Genomic DNA, 26,347 nt, shown 5'->3' on the forward strand with positions numbered 1-26,347 from the left:
CTGGACCCAGCAATACCACTCTTGGGAGTATACCCAAGAGATGCCCGATCATATGACAGGGGCATTTGTTCAACTATGTTCATAGCAGCATTATTTATCCTGGGTCATTAACAATGACCAGTTACTATGAATATTACCAGTTGAATATTTTTTGTAATTATTATAATTGTTAAAGATTTTGATTAACATATATTTGTTCTATAGAGCAAGAAAATTTAATATAACAATCCATTGGGCTTCCCATGAAAGGATGTCATTTTTATATGGCTTAATAATATTTACTTGTGTGTATTTATTACATATACCATAATTTCTTTATACAGTCATTTCTTGATGGACTAATAGACTAAATTCATATCTTAGCTATTGTGAATATTGACACAATAAATATGAATACCTAGCTATCTTTTTTGTATCCAGAGTTTAATAATTTCAGTAGTATACTTGCTAGTGTGGCAGGTATATTAAACATTATATAGAGAGAACTTTGAAGAGCCTTTGTATTGTCACTTATAGTAGTAAAATTAAGTTACATTGCTGCCAACAGAATACGGGTTCTTTTTTTCTCTGCATACTTACCTGTACTTATTTAATTTTTTCAAATAATAGTAATTCAGGATGGGAGAGATGATACCTAATTGTATTGTGATTTGTATTGCCATAGTTGCTAATTGTTACTTACATTTAACTTTTGATAAATGCCTTTTTACATGGCTAAAAATTTTTAGTGGTCCCTTAGTCTTTGTTTCATGTTTAGTTCCTTTCTTACTCTGAACATCAACACTGTTTACAAAGTCAGAAGAATTATTGACAGAGATCTTCTCACATTCTTTCGGCCTTCTCTTCAGTCTGTTGATTGCTTCCTTCCCTGGGTAAAAGCTTTTTAGGCTTTTGTAATTCCATTTATCCTGTTTTGCCTTTGTTTTATGTGCTTTTTATGTTCATGTCTTATCAAGTTGAGAGAAAGAAAACGTAGTGCCTACAGAGTGTGTTGAGGTGCTTACCTGGTTTTCTTCTAGTAGTTTCAGATTTTCAGGTCTTTTCATTAGGACTTATTTAATTTGAGCTCTTTCCTTTTTAAGTTTGGATAAAAGTAAGTGTCAAGTTTCATTTTTTTACATACTTATATAAAGACTGCCCTTCTACCAAATTATAATTTTAGTACCTTTAAAAAAAAAGCAGTTGGAGCACATGCTCCATCAGTCCCAGTCCAGCTTGCTTTGGTGAGCTCCCATTAGATCAGCCCCACTGTCTCCGTGGGTGGGCGCACTCCTCATGTCCTGACTTCCTCACTCATGTTCTCCCTCTTTCTGCCCTGACTGTTCTTTGGAGTGGAGAGGGAGGGGGAGGGGGATTAGAAGAAAGGGAAGGGAGAGTGGGGGGAGGGGAGGAGGTAGAAATTTTTAATAAAAAAAAAAACAGTTGGAGCTAGGTGGTGGTGGCACACACCTTTAATCACAGCACTCGGGGTGGGCGGGGAGGGGAGACAAAGGCGGAAGGACCTCTGTGAGTTCATGGCCAGCCTGGTTTACAGAGTGAGTTTCTGTAAAGGTCCCAAAGTTTCAGAGAAATTATGTCAGAAAAAAAAACACGCAAGCAACAAACACAAAAAACAAACAAACAAACAAACAAACCAGTTGGCTATGGGAGATCATTCCACTTTTTGTTTGTCTCCTTCAGTTACTCCCACCCATGTTTTTGAGTTTGCATTGTAGAGGAGTTTCACCTTCTTGGTAAAATCAATTAGTAGATTTAAGAACTATTTCTTATTTTTATGTAATAGCTATTTCAAATATGATTCTTTCATAAATTCATGCGTAACCAGTTTACTATTAATACATAAGAATACATTTGAGTGTCATATATTGGATTTGAATTCTGATGCCTTAAGGCAATAATTTAATTTGTTTTCTATTAGGTTCAAATGAAAAAAAAACTTCATTTACAAAATAATGACAGTCTTTTATGTTGATCACTTTCTCCCCGTATGATCCTTAAAATACTGAGCAAAACATTTTTTTTTTTAAAAAGAAGTTTTATTTAGGTTTACAGGCAGTGAAGTTTTCATCTGTGGTCTGTCTGGTTTCATTATTCTTTCCTGAGGAGGATTTAATAACATAGAGTTGGGGTCTTATGGAGGAGAAGGCGAGTCTTTTCATGAGGGACGCCAGGGAGTGAACAAATGTCTACACCAGCAGGCTTTCTTCTTTTCACCTCTGCATCTTATTCACATCTGAAGCTAAAGGGATTGATGGAATACATAGTCAGGGCAGGCTTTTCGCCCTTAGTTAATCTTAGTTAATCTCCAGGAGCATCTTTACAGACATACCCTGATGTGTGTTTCACTAATCTACTAGGCAGTTCTTAGCTCAATCAATTTTGGCAATCTCACCATCATACTGTTCATTTAGAACAGGATGATACTTAATTCTTGATTGCTACTTATAGTTTAGTTAAATTATACCAAATTTGTTTTTCCAAAACTAGAATTGCTCCTAGTTATATTACACTAGTCTATGTAAAATAGCTATAATTAAATGTAATTAACTAAATTGAAATAAAACTAAAGGAAACATTTTGTTGTTATGTATAAGGAGTGTGTATCGTGGGTGATAAATTCAAAAGTAAAATTCATTTTTAAATAAACTAAAACTTACAATATTGGTAACAGCAATTTATTGTAACTTCTAGTGGCTTTGTGGACAAAAAATGTTCAGTTTTTTTCTTAGCATCTCTAATAAGATTATTGTAGATTTGGAACTGATAATTTAGTGACCTGAGTGCTCGTTTGGGCTTACTCACATGAAGCTATCCGCAGACAGCTTGTCTAGGATTATTTACTGAAAACACGTTCTGTGTTCTCTCTGTATGGTTTAAAGTTCATTGAGCATGAGATGATTTTAAGAGAGAATATCCTAACAATGAACATCATCCCCCAAAGATAACAAGTAGAATGTAATAAGCTCATTATGAACATTCACTACAGCAGACAGATTCGTTCTTGTGCTCTTTTCTTTTGCTCAAGACAGTCAGATGATATGACCAAAATTCGAAAAGAAATGTCTAACAACATGTGGAAATCATTGAAAATATTGTTTGCTTATCTAAAGTTCAAAAATCAATAGCTGTAGGAACTTATTATCTCAGACAAAGTAATTCCAGTAAAGACACTTAGTTTTCTTTTTGTTTGTTTCTGAACTGTTTGAACTCTTATAGCTGGTGGCACTCTTTTGGAGGTTTGTGGTACCATTTGTTACCTAACTGGCAAAAAAATAGGACACTAAGTGTAACCCTCTGGAATCTTGGGAATCCTTTGTGCTAGTCTAAACCCCTTAAAATATTCTAGCCTGTACTATGTCATCAAGCAAATGCTACCCCAAGCTTCCAGGTTAAAGATGAAGTTATCTTAGCTGCTGTGACTTGCCCATCATAATGGACTGTTTCTTCTATGCCTATGAGACAAAATAAGGCACCACTATCTCAAATTGTTTAAGACATTTGGTTACAGCAATAAGAATAGTAACTAATACAGTCTACTTATTTTAGATCAGTAGTTTTTAGGAAATTTAGTTGAAAAATGTCAAAGAATGAGGGAAAAACATCATTAGTACGGAGCATGGTATCCCAATAGAAATCTCATATTTTTTCACCTGTATCATGACTAGAATACTTATATATTTTGACATTTTTATATTTGGCCAAATTTGAGTATACATTCAAAAATAAGATTTAATCAACCCTACATATGAGATATAAACATACATTCTCTATTGAAGCTTGTAACTAAAAATTTTTTAGAATAATCTCAATTTTGAAAAAAATATTTTTTTTTATCATTTGGGAAAGTTTTAAAACATTCTTTGTCAGGGACCAGCCTTGACCAAAATACCTTTTGCCAGGGTGGGGGTATGTGGATCAGAAATAGAAGTAAAGAGTACTCTTTTAAAAATAATATAACAGAAGCCATAGAATAGTATCAGGTGGGAGTTCCTGTGAATACTGAAACCACCCTCCATATGTTTTTTTTTACCCAATACAAAAGGGGGGAGAAAGTAACAAAAGACTTCATTAACATGATGCAAAGAACAACTTGAACATTATTGCTTTAATGCTTTTAGACATCAAGTCATTAGCATAGCATTTTGTTGTTTAGGCAGTGAAGCTACCCTAGACCAAGAATCCTGAAGGCTGTTACTCCCCAGGTAACCTTATTTTAGAAAAAAAGAGCAGAAGTACACTTGGCTTGCAATCTTGTCTACCTGTCAGGATGGAATGGATCTACCTGTATGAGCCATCTTATTGTCAAAAGAACCAAGTAACAATATCTTGAGTCAGGATGTGTAGCTACACTTGTTGTCAACCATTTTAAGCAACCTTAAAACTCTCTGACTAGGTGGAAATAAGCTCACATTTTTGGGCCTCCACAGTTCTTGTCAATTTTGAGGAATCTGTGCTGTTAGTGATTGTTTAAGGTTATTTCTAAATGACGTGCTCTTGGAAAGGGAGCTGCCTTTCGCAATAGCTTGAAGTGCATTCTGGCTAATAATGTTGTCTTTCCAACAGAAAATCCAATCAGATTTGACAAGTCATGAAATCAGTTTAGAGGAAATGAAGAAACACAACCAGGGGAAGGAGGCTGCTCCAAGAGTTCTTTCACAAATTGATATTGCACAGGTATATTTTGTTGTATAAGCTGGGGAATTTGGTTTATATATTAGACAACTTTCCTACCAGAAAATTGAAATTTATGCTATGTTGTCTAGCAATATAATATTTAAAAAAATAATACATACAGTTTAAAGAAAAGTTAACCTATGACAACTTAGTGCTACATTTATGAGGAGTAGTAAATTCTCCAACCCCATGTTCTTTGTGTTAGAAAATGACAGATTTCCATTTATTTTTTGAAAGTTTTTATAGAGGTAAAACTTCAGAAAAGGGTAAATTAACAAAATATGACTGGTGGGTAAATGATTATTTCCTTACATTGCTGTTACAGAAAAAATTACAGGATGTCTCCATGAAATTTCGATTATTTCAAAAACCAGCCAATTTTGAGCAGCGTCTAGAGGAAAGTAAGATGATTTTAGATGAAGTCAAGATGCACTTGCCTGCGCTGGAGACAAAGAGTGTTGAACAGGAAGTAGTCCAGTCACAACTAAATCACTGTGTGGTATGTATTCCTAACAGCAACTATCCCGCTGAATTTTTACTTTGCTATATTAGAACAATTTGATAATCTTTTGTAACAATGTATTCTTACAAGTGTAATAATTTTTGTAACTGGTTTTAATATTTTAAAAAACTGGAAATATATTAAGATATAGGAGTTCTTATCAAATAATAGTCATTTGATATAATTTTAGGAGTGTGTTTTGAATCAATAGTTTTATTAGTATCAACATAGAATAAAAAGAGTCCTATTTATATAATTTTTCTTCAGACATATTATTAGACTGAAATAAAGAAGGGAAATATATCAATCTAGAAACAGGAACAATAGCACTAATTGCAATAGTTATAACCACTCTAGAAATAATGCTTTTGGGTAAGATTAAATATATACAGTAGCCATCTTTAGTCTCAAAATTACAGATTACCTGAGAGGATTTAAAGACAAACAGCCGTGAAGGACACAGCAGATTTAATTCTAGGACTCCAAATCCTAACATATTTTTATTTAATAGCAGTGCTGAATAGATACTTAAATGTCACCAAATCACAAAACAATAAAAATGAAGGAAAGATACAACCTATAGCATAAATCTATATACCCTTTGGTATATCTCATACTATCATATGCCATCAGTCTTTAAAATCTATTAGTCACATAACCCCTTTGATAACATAAAGTATTCATCTAGTATTCTGAGATTTAGGTTTTGGTTTTATTATCTACTTGATACTATAAGTAAAAATAAGATATCATTATAAATGCATTAGCTGCATCTGTATCAATGTGTAATGTCTCCCTGTTTAGCAAGTGCTTTCAAATAAATGTGTGACTTTGTGATTAAAATGAAATTATTTTACTTGATAATATCATCAATCATTTGAATGCATTCTAATAGAATAATTGTATTAAGTAGTTTCAGCAACCAGAATAGTATTTGATTATAATGTCATACATTGATTTGCTGTTAATAGACAGACATATACAAATAGGCATGTATATAAAGGATCTACCTTAAATTTTTCAAACAATAGTAAAAATCAAAATGTTGCAACTATACTGTCCATTTTACTTACACTGTCAATGGAAAAGATATTCATTCTCTTCTAGCAGGATCTAGCCTAATAAAATTTATCTGCCAGTTAATGAGCTAAGACGACAATAACTACATTTGTACAAAGAAAATAGCACATTAGCTTTTTCTCTATCTAGTTCTGGTTTAAACGCTAAATGTGATGTTAAGATGTTTTCTGTAAAGAAATTATTATTTCACAGATTTTATATTCTCTCTTTTTAAAATATAATTTCTAATGATATATACTATAGCCATATCCTTGTTCTAAAAACTATTTTTGTTGTTATTTTGTTGTGGTGGTGGTTAATATTTTGTTCTATGAGGTCTCACTATGTAGATAAGTAGGCCTTGAATTCATGAATCCTCCTGTCTCCACTTCCCAGGTGCTGATTTTAAAAGCATGTAATTACTTGATAAGCCTTTTTTTTCTAAAATAAAGTTATTCTTAACATGAAAGACAAAGAATGTAGTCAGTTTCATCCCTTGGTTGTATACAGTTTCTTTGCTGATTAAAAAGAGCGAGCTCATCATTAAACCAACCCTCTTCACAATGATAAAACAAAAATCCCTTTGTACAAGTTCAGGCAGGGAATCACTAAGAATTATCAGTGTATAATTATTATATATTATACATTATTATAACTATGTCCTAGCACAAAAATGATTTCTGTTTGAAAAAAATGCAGTTTTTCCTATACATTATGAGATCTAAATTAAGCGAAAATTGAGAAGCTGCAAATGGATTCATAATTATTGATAAAGAAATATCAATATTAGTCATCAACAATGGATTAATAGCAAAGCAGATTATGCATGTGGCCATAGTTAATCTGGTAAATTGCTAAGCCTTTAATGTTTGTTCTTGCATATTGACTTACACCTAAAAAGAGAAAACAAGAAAGAATTGTTTTAATCCCAAGGACAACCCACCTTCTAGTGAGATTTTTTTCATAGTAAAAATAAAAAATATTTTCAATTTTTTAAAAATTTTCTTTTACCTTCCATAAATATTTCTTCCCCCACCCACCCCTGCCTCCCAGAATCTGTCACCCATCCACTCTTCCCAAAGACTACGGGCTCCTATGGGGCTGAAAAGATTGTTCAGCTGCTAAAGGCTAGGCTCACTCACAACCAAAAATTATTATTTTGATTAAACATGGATCAATTTAATGCAGAAATATACTAGTCATTATATACATAGACATATATGCACACAAACATATGTACCTGTAGATATGTATTTATAATGACTTATAAATTCATATATTTCTCATAAAATTAGCAAAAAAAATATAGCACCAAAGTGGCATTGACCGTATATTGATAATTTCTGCTGCCTTTGAGAATTATAATATTTGCTTCATAAGGTTTTGTAATGCTAAACTACCTGTGCAATGGAATGTGTATGTGGCTGAAGTTTTGATCTACATGAAGAAATAATATATTTCTACTGTCAGTATCAATATAATATACTTATATTTTCAATTAAATATTTAAAATTAATTCATTTCTTTCCTTATAAAAGTTTATACATGGATACAGTGATCTAGATATCCAGATGTTTTATCCTACTTAGATGGAAGCACCATGAGAAAAACAGTGTACATTTCTTTACTTTTCCTTTATTGATATTGCAAAAACGCAAATACTTTCTAGTGGATTGCAGGCACTCAGTATACCTGATAAGTAAGTAAATTCATTCATGTAAACTTATGGCTAGAGCTGAATAAAAGTGCAGTTAAAATAAAAATCCTGTAACATTTGGAAATAATATCTATGAATTTAGATTGAACAAAATAAATATAAATCGTCCATTTAATTTATAAGACTAATTGCAAATTATACACATATATTTATAAAATCTCATATTTATATATCAAAGTTTCCGAAAAGAAGATATAAAATTATATAGCAGCAGCCACAATATGCACTTCATTTAAATTATGAATGCAAAAGGGCAATTAAAATGAAGTATCTTCTATTTATTTGTTTTAATAATATAATGTACCATGCTTTTTTGTATAGTATTTATGTTTGGTTTTTGTTTTAACATAGAACTTGTATAAAAGCCTGAGTGAAGTGAAGTCTGAAGTGGAAATGGTAATTAAAACAGGACGTCAAATTGTGCAGAAAAAGCAGACAGAAAATCCGAAAGAGCTTGATGAAAGAGTAACAGCTTTGAAATTGCATTATAATGAACTGGGTGCAAAGGTGAGTACCTACTTAGACCAAATTTACATTTTATAATATTTACCGTATATTGTTAAACAACAGGCAAGGAAAAAATATACAATACCACCTTTATTGTTTGCACAATACAACCCTTATTGTGCATCTCTGTCTCATTTGAGTATTTCCAAAGAAAACGATATAAAGATACATTTAGTCACAGACCAAGCTACACAATTGTCACCGGATACAGAAGGCCTAGGTCAGTCTCATACAGGCTCCCTAGCTGTTTGTCCAGAGTCTGTAAGTTCCCACAAGTTTAGGTCAGCTCTGTTTGGGGCCCCTAACAGAGGGACCAGGACCTGTTTCAGATGCATAAGCTGGCTCATAAATTGAAAAGAGAAGAAAGGTTAAGGAGGTACTTATTGGTAAATCAGATAGTTATAAAAGGGTTTGCTTATTCTGAAGCCTTTCTGTTCAGTGGAAGAAATCTATTTGCTTTGGCTGGAAGATTTGTACATATTTAATATCCAGTCATAATAGGAGTAACACATTTAGAATGAATTTGGTGGAGTGAAATTAGCACAGTTTAACATCAACACAGAAATTTATAGATTTGTTCAAATTATTTTACAAACATTCTCTGAAATATTTATGCATATATACATGTGTTTGGAATAATACCTGTTCCTTATTTCCTCCCCTTCTATTCCTTCCCAGTCCATTCTTAACATCATATAATTGTTTTTTTCTCTTTTTGATGATATTGCTTCATGGGGAAGATCATGTTTAATACTTTTTTGACAAGATCATTATTAAAGAATTTCAATTTTCAAGTCTGAATGCTCAGTTCACAAAAGCTTAATATTTACTAGCATTTCTATACTGAAATTTGTGATGTGTGCTTTTTATTTATTTTTTAGACAGGGTCTTATGGAACACATGACATTCTTGAATTCACAATGTAGCTGAGGCTGACTTTGAACTCCTGATCCTCTGCCTCCTTCATTCAATTGCTGAGATTACAATAATATTCTACCAGGCCTGGTTAATGTGTGTGCTTTATAAATAATTGTCTGTGCCAATTCTTTGCACAAATCCATTGCCTTTCACATGAGTAGGTTTTACGTAGCACACTACAGACAAAGTTGACATGGAATGTAGAGCAACAAAAATAAAATTAGAAGACTGTTAAGATCACCACTTGATTATTATTAAGAATTTAATGAATATAATAATGATGCTAATCTCTAGTTATCCCAGAAGCTACAAGTTTGATAGTTTATGCTTAATAATTTGACATTAATAATATCATTAATACAAAGTATTAGGAATACAAATAAATAATTTTTAATAGCATGTCAGAATGCTATTAGATAGAAAAAATGCCTTGAATAGAAGAAATAAATTTGTATTGAAGTAAATATTAACTTAGAATATTAATGATGAAGGGATTGTATATTAATGGCATCATATAAAACTGTTATATTTAATGTATTTCTTGCCTAAGAATAATAATTTTCTCTTCACTGACCTTCAAAATATCAACATAAGTAATGTTTTCACAAAACAAAGACAAACTGTTTTATTTGATGAAGTCATTCTTTTAATATACAAATAGAAAACCATTCTAATTTAATTCTCAGAATTTACATGCTTGTACTTTAATTAATTTTTTTTTTTTTTTGGTTTTTCGAGACAGGGTTTCTCTGTGGTTTTGGAGCCTGTCCTGGAACTAGCTCTTGTAGACCAGACTGGTCTCGAACTCACAGAGATCCGCCTGCCTCTGCCTCCCAAATGCTGGGATTAAAGGCGTGTGCCACCACTGCCCGGCTCGTACTTTAATTTATATTGCCATTTGTACTAAATAGTTTATACTACTATCACAACATGATGTACTGGGGAAACACCAATATAAGTAATGTTTTTCTTCAAATTTCTGGGGCCTGTCCTTCCAAGCTTAGAGAGGTGAACAATTCAGTGTACATGATTGTTGCTCCAGTCTCTGTGATCTGCTAGGAGCCCTGCTTAGTTACTTCTGTGGGCCTTGTTCTCCTGGCATCCTCAACCCCTGTGGCTCCTGCAGTTATTCCCTCATCTCTTCTGTGGGGTTCCCCTGGCTTTGCCTAGTGTTGAACTGTGGGGTTCTACATCTGCTCACATCAGTTGCTGGATCCTGTCTCTCTGATGACAACAGGGCTAGAAACTGATCTATGAGTATAGCATTATATTCCCAGTTGTGTTTTGTTTCATCTTAGATTCCTGCACTGTCCAGCTTGTTTGCTAGGTATCTAGTCAATGTCAGGTGTGTACTCCCTCTTGTGGCATGGGTCTCAAATTGAGCATCCACCGGTTGGACACTCCGAGAAGTTCTGTACTACTGTTATGCCAACACATCTTGGAAGCTGGGCAGATTCTAGGTTAAAGGGTTTGTGACTGGGTTGATATTGTAGTCCCACTGCAGGAAGACTTGCCTGGTTATAGAAGATGGCCAGTTCAGGCTCTGTATCTTGCATTGCTAGAATCCTTTGCTACGATCACTCTCGAAGATTCCAGGGAGTTTCTTCACAGCAGGTTTCCACAGAGTCCAACAGAAACTCACCAATTCCAGTTGTCTCTCCCAGCATGCTCACCAACCCCCCCACACACACCAAATTCCTTATGTTCTGATCCCCAGCTGCCACTAATCACCTCACAAAATCTATTCTATTTCGTCTTTCAAGGGAGATCCATGTGCCCCACCTTAAGCCCTCCTTGTTAGTCAGACTCTCTGGGTTTGTGGTTTGCAACATTAGCCTTTCTTTATAACTAACCTCCACTTATAAGTGAGTACATAGCATGTTCGTCTTTCTAGATCTGAATTACTGCAATTCAGATGTTTTTTCCCCTAGTTCCATTCATCTGCCTGCAAATTTCATAATGTTTCTGTTTTCAATAGCTGTGTAATACATTGTATAAACGTACCACATTTTCATTGTTCATTTTTTGGTTAAGGGACAACTAGGTTATTTCCAAATTTTGGCTATTATGAATAAAGCCACTATAGCAAGTCTATAGCTAACATCAAATTAAATGGAGAGAAAATTAATGCAGTTCTAAAATCAAGAAGAAGACAAGGTTGTCCACTCTGTCCATATCTATTTAATTTAGTACTTGAAGTTCTGGTGGAAATACTAGGAAAACTGAAGGAGATCAAGTAATATAATTTGGAAAGGAAGAAGTCAAACTATGAATATCCACAGGTGGTATGTTAGTATATGTAAGTGACCACGAAGATCTAGCACAAAACTTCTATTATTTACAAACCCAGGGGGTACCGAGGCCAGTCTCACGAGGAGCAGCAGAGGATCACCAGAGGCCTTAGTGGGTCCCCTTGGTAGGTGGGAGACCATCGAGGGTGAGAAACAAACCATACAGAGAGAGTTTGGGTATAGAGTTTATTTAGCCGGCTATGGAGGCGGAAAAGGGGAAGAGGAGGGGAAGAGGAGAAGGTAGAGAAGAGACTGGGGGCTGGGGTGGAGAGAAGGCATGAGTTCAGCTTGCCTCAGCAGGAAGGGGGGGAGATTGGGGGTGAGTGGAGCTTATCTCTTAAACGGACAGTGTACCCGGGTAACAGACCGAACCGCAGATTGTAACAGTCCCATTTCTTTCTTATAATAAAAAGGCTGGAAGTTAGGCATAGCAGGTTGAGGAATTGGGACAGTGGATTCTCAACATTGCTTCCTGCTTATTTGAGGGGTCATCTTGGGGGTGTAGAGGCTGAGAAAGTTGGGTGCTGGTCACATTCTAGGGTAACTGGTCACTTTACTCCTGTTCAGGGTTTGTGGTATGGAACTATCTGGTGTCTCTTGGACCTGGCAAGGTGTTGGTAGAATAGTCGACAAAGTTAAGTTTAGAAAGAAAAAAAAATTAGGACCAGGGAATTGAGAGGGGTGTATCTGACCTGTTTAAGGTTCATTCTTCAATTTGGCTCCCTGGAACTCAAGAATTTTTTAAGTTTATGAAAATATAAGTTTTAAACATATACATTGTATAAACAGTAGCGTATTTATGGCAGAATGACTATGACTGATGGTTTTGCACAATAAAAAGTATTTTGAAGTCTGAAAGGCAGTATGAGAGAGAAATTTGATAACATGTGTTTTTCTCACACCTTTATAACTTGCAGGCACACACCATAATAACTTGCATTTGTATATCTTAAAATACCCTTTATCTAAAACATATTAAGAAGTTGTACTAAAATTTGTTTTGTGAGTTTCTCCTTTTAAACTGATAAAATCTTTTAGCTGTCAAACTGCATTAGAGATCTTTGAGAAGAATAAAATTTTATTTGAGTTATTGACTAAAAAACAACAGAGCCTCTCCTCAGGGACCTCCTTGGTCCTTGAGAGTCATGTTTACCTTTTGTTGTTAGAAGAAGATCCTGCAAGTTAGAAAATATGTAGAAAGACAACCCTACCTTGACCTGAGCAGCTAGGCTGTCGATTCCATTGATAGTGTCCACTGTCTGGAGACCCTCAGTTTACATGAAAGGCAGTTTTTTCCCAATGGAAAAACTCTTGATGATGTGAATTGCAGATGAATGTTTTCTGCCCATCTGTCTTCTGTCTTTTTTGGAGGAAATAGAGTACTGCTGCTAGGAGTCAACCTGTCTCTCTGTTATGAGAAGTCTTTTAATAATTAAACATTTAAATCTCATATTCCCCAGATCTCTGAGCAGTTGAAGGCTGTTTATTGGGTATAGATAAATTATAACGACAACATAGGATTTGCCTGGAGAGCTGGGTGCAGGCTTGACTGTTCCGGCTCTCAACAGGTGATATTTATACTTGTGAAACACAAAGAAGAAAAAAAAAACTGTTTGCAATAGAAACGTAACAGTAGAACTGACAATAGTGGACAATAACTCAACATACCCTTAAGCAGGGTTGGACTACATATACAGCATTCCCATAATTGACTCAAAAGCACACACCAATCCTAAGCATAAGACCCATTGCTCTCTCAGTCTGGAATGATATACAATGAACAGACAATATGACATTTAACAGTAAATATACATACATTTATACCCAGTTAAATCCAAGTTTTATACACATATACACACAGAGTTAAAGCCAACTTATGTTTATACAAGTTAACTCAAGTCACTTGTACACACACACATTTAACAGGAGTTAGGCGAAGTGTGTATTTTTATTGGGCCCTACCAAAAGCATATCACTGCACAAAACACACATGTAACAGAGTCAATAAGAGGAATTTAGAGACAAAAAAAGTGTTAGTAAACCATGAGACTAAGCAAGGTATAACTCAGTAAAGATGGCAGGACTTGGTCACATGACCTACCCTTAGTCAAAATTGTGGTGAGGTCAATTTTGACCTTAGTCAAAATGGTTTCAGTCATGTATTGTATAGAAAAACTTTTTAGGGAATTTTAAACAGATATAAACAACAAGAGTGGCATATATGCCGTGTAGAACATATATTTAAAACAGAATTACATCTGTGTGGCTATACCATTCACACATTCATTCATACATGAAGTAGAGAAGAAAATTACTCAGTACCGTGAACCACTGCACCACCAGCCATTGCAGGGAGCAGGGGCTGGAACTGGAAACAGTTGCCTCCCAGATCCGACTAATCCTGCCAGTTTCTGTGGGACCAGCAGAAGTGGTAGCAGAGATGAAATAACAGGAATAGGAGCGAGAGAAGAAATACTAGCCAAAAAAAAAAAAAGAATGTTTGCAGGCAGGTAGGGATGGGGCTGCCCAGGAAAAGTAAAAGCAGACGAGTGTGAGATGCTGGTGATGGGGTACCGACAGTCCTGTTTGCTGGTAGAAATTAGAAAGCTCGCACTTTAGGTTGTTATCCAAGGGGTATGCAGACCCGGTTAGGAATCTGTAAGTAAGGCAGAGGGTTTAGGGTCTGCAAAAGACACAGCAGGGGGGAGGTTGGATGGATAGTTTTTGAGGGTTTGTCTCCCGTGGTTAAGAATGTGAGAAAGGCAAAACCCCAAAGTCAAGTAATCGGACGTTTTTGGAAGAGCACGTGGGTTGAGAATTAGGCCAGCCCCCATTTCAAGACAGTCAGTACAGAAAATTGGGGGCAAGATAGAAATGCTCCTAGCAACCTAAACGGTGGCAGATAGGACCACTTCCAAGAGAGAAAGAATAAAAAAAAAGGAAAGAAAATCCGAACAGTGTTGACAGTACCACTTTTGAGTAGTCCAAAGGGCAGTGGCGCCAAATCTCAGTTTTTAGCCATGGGGATCAACCAGAGGTGAATGTGAATGTAAGCTGACTTTGCAAAGAGAACCTTACCATTTACAGTGATGGAGCAGGCACAGGATGTTGGAAAGTGGTCCCAGTTCACGGTCCCCACAAGTCCTTGGCCAGTCCACCTGTGGGCAGGAAGGAATATGGAGAGAGCCTGGCTGAGTCACGCACCAATATTATTATTTATAAACACATGGTGGTGGGGGACCAGTCCCACAAGGAGGAGCAGTCCCATGAGAGGCAACAGTGGGCCACCTGAGGCCTCAACAGGTCTAGAGAGGCCTCAGTGTGTCTCCTTGGTCAGTGGAATTCTGCACAGGGTGAGAGATAAATATGTCACACACAGAGAGTTTGTGTATGGAGTTTATCTAGTCTGTTATAAAAGTGTATGGAAAGGGAGAAGAAGGGAAGGAGAGAAAGTGAGGAGAAGGGAGAGGGGCAGAAGCTGCCTCTCTAGAAGAAGGGGAGAGAAAGAGAGAGAAGATGGAGAGAAGGCATGAGTTCAGCTTGCCTCAGCAAGAGGGGGACAAGATTGGAGGTGGGAAGAACTTGTCTCTTAAAGGGACAAATACCCAGTTGACAGACCAGGCCAGCAGATTATAACAACTTCTACAGTTGAACATACCTTCAATGAAGTATCTGGATATAAGGTTAATGCAAAAATCAGTAGCCATTCTATATATAAATAACAAACAGAAAGAAATCAGGGAAACAACATCATTCACAATAGCCTCGAATAATATAAAATATATTGGTGTGATTCTAACCAAGCAATTGAAAGTTCTGTATGCTTAAAAACTACAATTCTTTGAGGAAAAAAAAATTGAAGAGGCTATCAAAAAATGGAAAGATTTTCCATGGTCATGGAACAGTAGGATCAACATAGGAAAAATATCTGTCGTACCAAATGCAGTCTACAAAGTCAATGCAATCCCATCAAATTTCCTACACAATTCTTTATAGATTTTGAAAGGATAATACTCAACTTCATAGGCAAAAACAATAAAATTCAGGATAAGTAAAACAATCCTGTTAATAAAAGAACTTCTGGAGGTATCACCATTCTTGATTTAAAGTTGTTATACCCCACAAGAATAGTAAAGACCATGGTACTGAAATAAAAACAAGCAGATTGATCAATGGAATTGAATTGAATACCCAGATGTAAATTTACACACCTATAAACAAAGAATCCTAAAATATACAATGTAAAAAAAGAAAGCATCTTCAACAAATGATGCTTATCAAACTGGATAACAGCATGTAGAAAAATGCAAATAGATCCATATTTATCTCCATGAGCATTCAAGTCCAAGTAGATCAAAGACTTCAGCAGATACACTGAACCTAAGAGAAGAGAACTTGGGGAATTGACTTGAATGCATTGGCACAGGAGACAACTTCCTGCATAGAACACCAGTAGCAGAGGCACCATGATCAACAAAATTAATAAATGGGACATCATGAAACTGGAAAGAACTTGTAAAATAAAAGGATATTGTCAATAGAAAAAACATCAACCTATAGAATGGGAAAAGATTTGTACCAACACCGTATTAAACAGAGGACTAATATAGAAAAATATATGAAGAACTCAAGAAACTAGATATCAACAAACCAACTAATCTAATTAAAAAGTGGGGTACATCAAAAAGTATACATCAAAACAATAACTACTGAGGTATTTTAGTGTTAGTGGTATTTGGAATTCTTTTTAAATATTAATATGCCTTTCTCACAGACAAGGACAATGTAAAAAGATTTCCTTAAGGTGGCAGTGTCTCCTGTTTTATAAAATCCTACTTGGTTGGATATAAACAAAATGAAATAAATAAAAATCAATAATGCATTAACTATAAAAATTGGATCTTTTTGAGATATTGAATCTAGAATCCTTTTCTACAAAGAGTAGAAATTAAATAACTATTCACAGAAACATGATGTAAAGTTTTTTTTTATTTTTTTTTTTGACTCCTGCATAGAAATAAAGTTCTTGCAGGCTAAAGGTTTATACTTCTCCTGGGGAAACATTAGAAATGAAAATATGTTAAAATATTCAGTATAGGCCAGTGAAATGGCTCAGCTGGTAAAGAAACTTGCTACCAAGCCTGATGATTTTAATTCAACCTCTGGAACTTCACAATGTAGGAGAGACTCAAATCCTACAAGTTGTGCTCTGAATTCAACCTATGCTCTATGGCAGAGGAAAGCATGCACACATATGCACACATATGCACACATATGCACACACACACACACACACACACACACACACGCATAAACACATTCACCCCCCCTACCACTGCCAACACCACCCAGTAAATAATATAAGGGAAAAAGAGAAGAAAGCAGTGAGTCTACTCGCTGGTGAGATGGCTCAGTCATTGAAGCACATATCTCACGACCATGAAGACTTGACTTGAATTTACAGAACCCACATAATCATACTGGATGTGGTTGCCCATACTTATAGGCCCATGTTAGGGAAACAGAGATATAAATATTTCTGGGCTAAATGTCAATGCTATTAGTTTGATTAGTGATTCACAGACAAATAAGAGCCACTGTTACAAAGGAGGTAGATAGTATTTTTTAAGCTAAAACTTAAAGTTGACTTCTGCTCTTTATACACACATATATATATATATATATATATATATATTTACACACACACATGGAAACACTTTTATAATTAAATACCCACACCACACCTGAGCATGTATATACCTGGCTATATATTATATATATATTTAAATTTTGAATGTGCATCCAAGATACATATATGTATGTGTATATGTGTGTGTATAAAATGAAGGAGAAAATCAATTTTTTGAATATTTGTATCAGCATTTATATATCATGGTCAATACTTTAAATGTAATTTCATTGCTAATAGTTATTACACACACTTATGCACACACACACACACACACACACACACACCTCCAGAGTCTGAAGCATAAGCATGCATTTGTATTGTTGTTTTTATATCCTTATACAATTTTATAACAGTCGGAACTAAATTTAAGTTAGCCTATTTTTCAGATAATATATTAACAAAACAAAATCTTGAATGGGGAGTGGGAGTACATGCCTTTAATGCATCAGGGCTACATAGAGAACTCTGTCTCAAAAACAAAATAAAAGCAATAAACAAAAATTAATAAATCCTTCTGTGATTTTCTTTACCAACAAAATAGTAATATAAATAAAATTTAACATGTAGTTGTATATACAGGTTTTAAGCCATTTCTGAAAACAGATACACACACATATGTGTGTGTATATATATATATATATATATATATATATATATATATATACAGCCAAAGCTTTCAATCACTATAGATGGTGAAAGGAAGACATTGCATGACAAAACCAGAATTAAGCAATATATATCCACAAACCCAGCCCTATAGAAGTACTAGAAGGAAAACTCCAACTCAAGGAAGTTAGCCAACAAAACCACAGGCAATAGATAACTTCACAACAACAAATCCCAAAGAAGGGAAACACACACATGTTATCACCACCACCACTAAAACCAAAAAGAAAAAAAAAACAAAAACCAAAAAAGCAAGCATTAACAATCATGGGTCATTAATATCTCTTAATATCAATAAACTTAATTTTCCCAAAAAAAGACACAGGCTAACAGAATGGGTACAAAAACAGGACCCATCCTTCTCCTGTATATAAGAAACACACCTCATCCTCAAGGATAGACATTTCCTCAGAGTAAAAAGTTGGGAAAAGATTTTCCAATCAAATGGACTTCAGAAACAAGCTCGTGTAGCTATCCTGATATCTAACAAAATAGACATTTAAACTGATATTAATCAAAAGAAAAGGAGAATGACATTTAATATACAGTACAGAAAAAATCCATAAAGATAAAGTCTCAATTCTAAACATTTGTGCCCCATTATAAGGGCATCACATTCATTAAAAAAAAAGCATTACTGAAGCTTAAAGCACACATCAAATACTACACACTAATAGCAGGAGATGTCAATACCACATTCTCACCACTGGAAAGATTTAGGTTTTAAACCCTGGGAGTAAATGCGTATATATACAAAATAATTTTTCAAATGTTATGAGTAAAATTTTTAGTTTTAAAATTATTTCGCCCTTTTTGATAGAAAATCTCCTTATGGAAAAAGTTGTGGTTGGTATTCTATGCAAAAGTAATTTGAAAATGTAATGGAGATGAAATTGGTAATTCTATATATTGCTCAAATTTTTGCCTCTGTAAATAAATATTCTTTTTTGATAGCCCCTTAAACATGAGAAAGATTCATTTGCATTATGAAGCATGTAATCCTGTTTGTCCATGTCTCTGTCAAATGACAATAGGTTTCCTATGACAAATAGGTCATGTCTTCAGTTTGACTTGTATTATTCTATTTATTCTAAACTTTGGCCATAAATACTGTTCTTATTTTACTTAGAAACAAATTACTTTGTTTTCTCTTGTTGTGCTATCATTGCAGAAGATACCAGATGCTGTATTTTGGCTAAGCATGTTAGTTGGTGAAGACTTTTCACTTACTATTAATTTCCTAACTATATGACTTTTCTAAAATAAGATGGAAACATCATGTAAGAAAATAGTTATTTTACAGTATTGGCAATGTAAAAATTACAATAAAATGACTGCAAATAAACGTGACTTACAAAGTAGGCCAAATTTGCTATGTTATTATTATATTTAGGTAACAGAAAAAAAGCAACAGTTGGAGAAATGCTTGAAATTGTCCCGCAAGATGAGAAAGGAAATGAATGTCTTGACAGAATGGCTGGCAGCAACAGATATGGAACTGACAAAGAGATCAGCAGTTGAAGGAATGCCAAGTAATTTGGATGCTGAGGTTGCCTGGGGAAAGGTAAACTGTTCATTATTGAAAGTAATTTTTAACATATATGATAACTTACAATAAACTATTTTATAACTGAATAGTAATGCCTAACAGTAATAGAATTATCAATATTACCTCAATTCATTTTTATTTTTCTCTAAAATTAATCAGGACCTAACTGGGTATTTCAATGAAATGGTAAACTTTACAAACAATCACCCCAAAGCATACACTGAATAAGTGGGTTATAAGTAAATCCTTGAAAATATGTACATTACTAAAAACACAGAGTTCAAACTTCTGTAAGTATTGTAAATGAATTATGTGTATTTAATGGTCTAAATCTATCATTCACAGTGATTAAGTTCCATGTTTTACTAGTTTATTTCATACTAGGGTGCCTAGCTGCAACATCCAACTAGATGCAGCCAGATGTAGTGATTGTGGACAGTTCAGCATATTGCCAAGGTCATAACCATAAAGAATCTAAAGGGAACAGTGAAGGTTCTATCATTCCTGTCACCAAAGGGCATTTGGCCTACTTTCGTTCTAGTTGGGAAATTCTTGTCATTTCTCTTGACAGTCAGAAAGACATTTATTGCTGCCTAGAATTTAAGGTCAAGCGCTCGTAGCTTAATACTTTCCTAGGTGATTCATTACTAGAGTATTTGAAATTATCTTAATAAAAGGGAAGTAGCTGATGTAGCTGGTATTAATAGCAAATTTTCATCTGAGACTTTGCCAAGGCATTGGGCCATTTAAGAAACATGTTCACTCTCATTTCTTCAAATTAGTAAGTATTTCAGTTAATTAGCTATTGACGATATTTGCACTTATATTTAGTTTAGTAAGGGTAAACATTACACTTCAAATCTGAAAAAAGTGCATTATGCAAAAACTTATGATATGATGCCACACTTTAAATCATTTCTCTTTGTGACAATTTAAAGGATTTGTAATGATAAAATTTTCATTTAAATAGTGGTGGATTACATTTCTTTTCTCTCCACTTAGAATAATTCTTTCAAGTTACAGCTGTTGTTTCAAAATCATATATTATAAGAGATTATTATGATAAGGAAAAAATAGATAATATAGACTAAAGTTGAACTAGCTTCATTTATCCCTAACCAATCTACCAAATAATGATTTTATATATGTTTGCTTAGATTAAACCACCAATTATATGCTTAGTTACAATCTAGGCTATTCTAAAAATTCAGCCAAGGTACAATGTTTCAGAGAAAATAAAGATGAGATGTTATCGAAAATAAGTTTACCAGTTCAGGGTAAAGGAAGTGTCTTTGGCATAAGAAATCATTCAGAGTCCTTTGGTTATATTTTTAAAATCTTTGGTTGTTTCTACTCTTTTCATAAAACGTGTTCACTACTGCTGAGTTTTAAATTTCACCCACAAGGAAGATAATGAAGTGGAGAACAGTAGTTCTCTCTCAGTGATGAATGGTAAGAGCTCCATGCTTTATTTCTGCTCTTATTTCATTTGTCAGAGCTAATGTAGCCTTATCTATTTACCAGAGTTGGTAACAAAATATGGACTTTAGATGAGCAACGCTGTACCACGGTTAAATGACCTTGCACTAAAATGGATACATAGATAAAGCATTTTCAGAGATAATTATATTGGCTAATGCAATATCTTACTGACCTTTTGCTGCAGTAACTAAAGAATGAGAAAAAAAAGTTCCACGTAACCTGTAAACATATAAAAAATTATCAGTGATTAGCATCTTCTAGTATAAGTCTCCATAAAACAACCCAACCCAAATCAAACATATATATCAGGGTGCAGGTTTTTAAATGTATTTATTTTATATACTGACCAGTTTCCCCTCCTTCCTCTCATCCCATCTGCTCCCTCACACCCTCCTTTTCATCTTCTGTTTCTATTCAGAAAAGTGGAAGTTTAGTTGATTCTGTCCAAACTGACTGTTTTTATTCTTCACATTAATCACATCTATGGGCATATCTGGATGCCAAATTTATCTTTTTATGATGACACTAGTCACATAGATTCATTATCACTTTGATATTATCGTAATAGTTACCTCTGTAAATGTTCTATTGCTATAAAGTCAATTCTGAGGTATGGCATTTGGAACATTATCATGTGACTTATGGGGAATATAAAACAGAATCTGACAAGGGAAAAGACCTGCAATGTAGAAGATTTCTGTAATGATGCATAAAGAACAAGATCTTGACATGGAAAGATTTGGAAACTCAGCTAGTTGCCTTTTATAAGCAAGTTAGGAGACAATTTAAACTTACATCAAATATGCTTTACTTTGGAATCCTCATAAGAATTTTTTCGCAATTTTCTGAAGAGGTATATTTCCATTAACTTCACAAACAAGCAGAAATCAAACCAAAACAAAAAGCATTAAAATCCACATCACAATGGCTTTTGGTAATTTCTTTAAATTATAGGAGGTTTGAGTATTCTTGAGTTATGACCACAGACTGAGTCTTCATCTCCTACCAACTCCTCTGTTTTTATTCAACACATTTTTACTACATTGTTCCTGTGACCCTTTTGACTTTTTGACACTTTTGGTTTCTTGGCCTCCTGACCTTTTTTTATTCTGACTCTCTCCTCTCTCCTCCTGCCACTTTTCACATGGCCTGGTCCAATTTGCCAGGCATGTTCACTGTGAGCTTCCCAGATGTCTCTACCTCTGCTTGTTTTCCTTTTATCTATAATAAAAAACCTCAACCCCTTGGAAGCAGTTATGTCTTTTATTTACCTTTTTTATTGACACTTCTATAGTCAACATGGCCTTCTATATGATGTAACTTTAAACACATGATCCTCCTGCTTTAGCCTCCCAAATGCTGGGATTACAAGTAAACAACACTTTGCTCAATCATCAAATAGTGTTTTTAATGCTTTAAAAATAAATGTGATTAGTTGTATACAAGAAAATCAATTCTAAGTATCTCATTAATGAACAAATTTGCCTAGCATCTTACCTATGATACATAAAAGTAAATATTTATGTGAATACATAGATATTTACTTAACAATCATCATTTTTAGTAGCAGCTCTAAGTTTATTTATTTATATAAGTTTCTGGTTTAATCACTAACAGATTTTATTTATTTTAATTTAGTGTCATCATTGAAAATTCCAAATTATTTAAATAAGCTTTCTATACTCACAGTGCCATCTAAAACCTGAGTTAGACATGATTCCCTAAAATGTTCTTGTCCTATGCTATTTTGTATCCATTGGTTTCTTTGTAATAAACATCGCATTGTTTTTTTGTTTGTTTGTTTGGTTGGTTGGTTGGTTTTTTTTTTTTTTTCGAGACAGGGTTTCTTTGTAGCTTTGGTGCCCATCCCGGAACTAGCTCTTGTAGACCAGGCTGGCCTCAAACTCCCAGAGATCCGCCTGCCTCTGCCTCCCGAGTGCTGGGATTAAAGGCGTGAGCCACCACCGCCCTGCAACATCGCATTGTTTATAGGAGTTGTCTAACAGAATCAATAAGAGAAACACTGAATTCTATTCAGCATATTAAAAAATGTAAAATAACTGATCAGTATAAATTGATATTAACGGCACTATAGCTAGGTGGTAGAAAATAGCCAAAAGCATCTAGACGAGTCCAGAGGGAAAGAGATAAAGTACAAGATAGAACACGGCCAGCAGACTGGTCCTGAGAGCTAGAAAAAGGGAGAGAGACCAAGAGAAAAACAAAGTGGGTACAGCAAAATAAGACTAAGTTTGGGCAAAACAGAGAGGCAAGAAACAGGAAGAGAGAAAAGGAAGTGGAATAAGAATAGCAGGTTTATCAAGGATAAGGAGTAATTGGGGGATGGAAGCTCCTGAGCTAAATTCATAGTAGATGGTGAGGGGAGGGAAGAAGAGCCAGGATGCCAGCAGGAACTCTGATGTGTGTAAGAGGTACTTGTGATACTGAGGGAGCCTTAGCCAGCATGCTGTTTGGTATGCTAATAGCCACCATTGATAGCTATTTATCTCCTCTGCCAGTGATAAGGGAAATGGCTACTTTTTGTATAGAGGAACCTACTTAGCAAGTTCCTAAGGAATATTGGCTTTTGTCTAACCACCACAAGAATTTAGAGAAATGGAGTTACCTCTGGACCTGACAATATTTAAATAATCACCTACGAAATAACATGTTTTACTTTTCACTTTCATTTAACGGCTAAGTATTTACAAAGCTCAACATAAAGGACAGTTATTAGTTTCCTAAATTACCTTTTTTCTTGCCACTTCAGTGATAAAATATAATGATTACTACTACCTCATACAACCTCATCTCAAAATGTCTTTCTGTCTGACAGAGGTTTCTTAGCAACATGTAGAAACTACCTGGGAAAGCTGCAAAATAAACAAATGAGTGGACTTGGAGTCTTGTGTTTAATTGGTTGGCCCAAAGGTAGTTAGCACCATAGTATTCTGCACAGTTGTGCATCACTGGAAAATATCATTAATATAAGATCCATTCATTTCAACAGTCTGATGGTATATATATATCCATATCTGTTAATTATGTTCTGTGTTTTTTTAAATCTAATTCTGTTTAAAGAAATCTAATTTCTCTTCCTAGTTTGTGAGAATAATTGCCTCATCTCATCACCCTCTTAACTACAAAAGTATGAGAACCATTTCTTATTTCTAAAGTCTGTTACACTATCATTCTCATGAAAAATTACATATCTGTTTTAAAAGAGAGAATAGTAATTTATCTGTGAAGTGAAATATCACTAGCAGATCATTAACTTGGTACAATGAATGCATCAAACAGCTGTTACTTAGAAAATAGAACATCTGTTAAATGCCATTGAAGTCACTATTCACTGTCATTATAGTTATGGCTATAATTTCTGTTCTGCACATTCTGCTTTCATGAAAATCTTTACTACATGATACATTATTAATAAAAACCTCAATATCCATTGCTATAAAATCCAAATTTTAATGCTTTATATTATTCTTAAACTTAGAATATTCTGTTGCATAGTCTAAGAATAAAATATGTCCTACAACTTTAAGCCATGATAATTTTAAGGTCTCAAAAAAGTAATTAATTTAAAATTCCACTATGTGTAAAGCATGTTAGACTGTATTACACACTCTTGAGAAACACAGCATACATATAGTATCAATTTAAAGGTAAATATAGATTGTCATTTAAAATTTAAAAATCTCAACATGATAAATTTTCATCTTTTAATTTTGTTTCAACTGCCCTGTAACATGAAGGCCCAGGCCTGCTTGTTTTGGGGGCTTTTGTCCTGTCCGGTCCCCCAGCTGTTTAGTCCCTAACAAAATCACACAGTTATACAGCTGATTGGCCCATTAGCTCTAGTCTCTCATTGGCTGACTCTCACATCTTGATTAACCCATTTTTCTGATCTATGTTAGCCATGAGTCTCAATACCTTTTTTCAGTGGGGCAGATCACATCCTGCTGCTTCGGGGGTGGCCTGTGCAGGAGTGGGAGGAATCAACTTCCTCCTTCCCAGAATTCTCCTGTTCTCATTACATCATTTCTACTTTCTGTCTGGTTTTCCTGCCTATATTTCCTGCCTGGCCAACCAGCGTTTATTTATAACATGATTGACAGAATACAGACAATTCTCCTGCACACTTCCTTCTCTTTTAAATAAAAAAGTAAAGGAAAATATCCATAGTCCAATTTGGGGAATGTGGGTGTAGTATTTTAGGCTACTTTCAACTGGTTGGGGGCACTGATAATCTTATGGGGACCTAAAGAAAATTTAGAATTATGATCAAGTCCTGAATGAAGTATCCTATGAGTCTTAATCATCTCAGGCAGCAGTCTTGAACCTGATTTGGATGAAGAACTCAGACATCTGGGCCATCTATTTCTGTTGGAGATTTCACAGGTGGTCTTCCTTGATCAAAGCTGATTTTTCTTAATTCTGAATTAATCCACAGCCTCTCATGTTTTTGTGGAAACAAAAGCAAAATCTCTTCTCCAAAGTAACATACCTTTTGACTTCAATTTTGAAATTAAGGTATTTTTAAAATACCCATCTTGGATTAATTGTGCAGCATTTATAAGCAAATATCTTTTAGCAGCTGTTGTTCCTTCCTCAGCATTTAAACAATTTAAAGAGAGCATAATAGCATACAGTATCAAGATCTTTTTCTGTATTTTTCATCTTTATGTAGCTCTATTTTAACCTCAATTTTTTTTTTGTTTTTTTGTTTTTCAAGACATGGTTTCTCTGTGGCTTTGGAGCCTGTCCTGGAACTAGCTCTGTAGACCAGGCTGTTCTCAAACTCACAGAGATCCACCTGCCTCTGCCTCCCGAGTGCTGGGATTAAAGGCATGTGCCACCATCGCCCAGCCTTAACCTCTATTCCTTTTAGTTTTACTTTTAACTTTTGGCTTTTTGAGACAGGTTTTCTGTGTATCTTTGTCCTGGAACTCCCTCTGTAAACCAGGCTATACTTGAACTCACAGAGATCCATCTGTCTGTGCTTTCCAGGCTACTCTATTTATTTATTTTGAGAACTTTAATCTTTATCCTGTATATATTTTTAACATACTCTAAACCAGTTACAGGTTTTTACTCTTTGAATTTCTCTTTACTGTATATATATTTTTTGACCACATGGGTCTTTAATTTGTTAAGGAATAGGGAGAAGTTTTTAGCCACAACTCTATGGCATTTTAAGGTCCTTGTCAGGAAGCAAGCTGCAACTTTGGGTTCATAGCTCCATAGTCTGGACCACTTGCTTGAAAGAGAGTTTTCCCTGGCAGGA

At 34.6% G+C, this 26,347-nt stretch overlaps 1 protein-coding gene across 1 annotated transcript in view; it reads left to right on the top strand.

Annotated features, from left to right (window-relative positions):
• Nucleotides 1–26,347, top strand: part of Dmd (dystrophin) — a 1,456,297-nt gene that overhangs the window by 137,460 nt on the left and 1,292,490 nt on the right. The window contains exons 18-21 of the mRNA XM_026777353.1: nt 4,564–4,674; nt 5,000–5,173; nt 8,304–8,459; nt 19,420–19,590. Of these exons, the coding sequence (XP_026633154.1) occupies nt 4,564–4,674; nt 5,000–5,173; nt 8,304–8,459; nt 19,420–19,590 (612 nt within the window). The remainder of the gene's footprint in view (nt 1–4,563; nt 4,675–4,999; nt 5,174–8,303; nt 8,460–19,419; nt 19,591–26,347) is intronic.

This window comes from Microtus ochrogaster, unplaced genomic scaffold (assembly GCF_000317375.1).
Source record: "Microtus ochrogaster isolate Prairie Vole_2 unplaced genomic scaffold, MicOch1.0 UNK58, whole genome shotgun sequence".
Lineage (NCBI taxonomy): Eukaryota > Metazoa > Chordata > Mammalia > Rodentia > Cricetidae > Microtus > Microtus ochrogaster.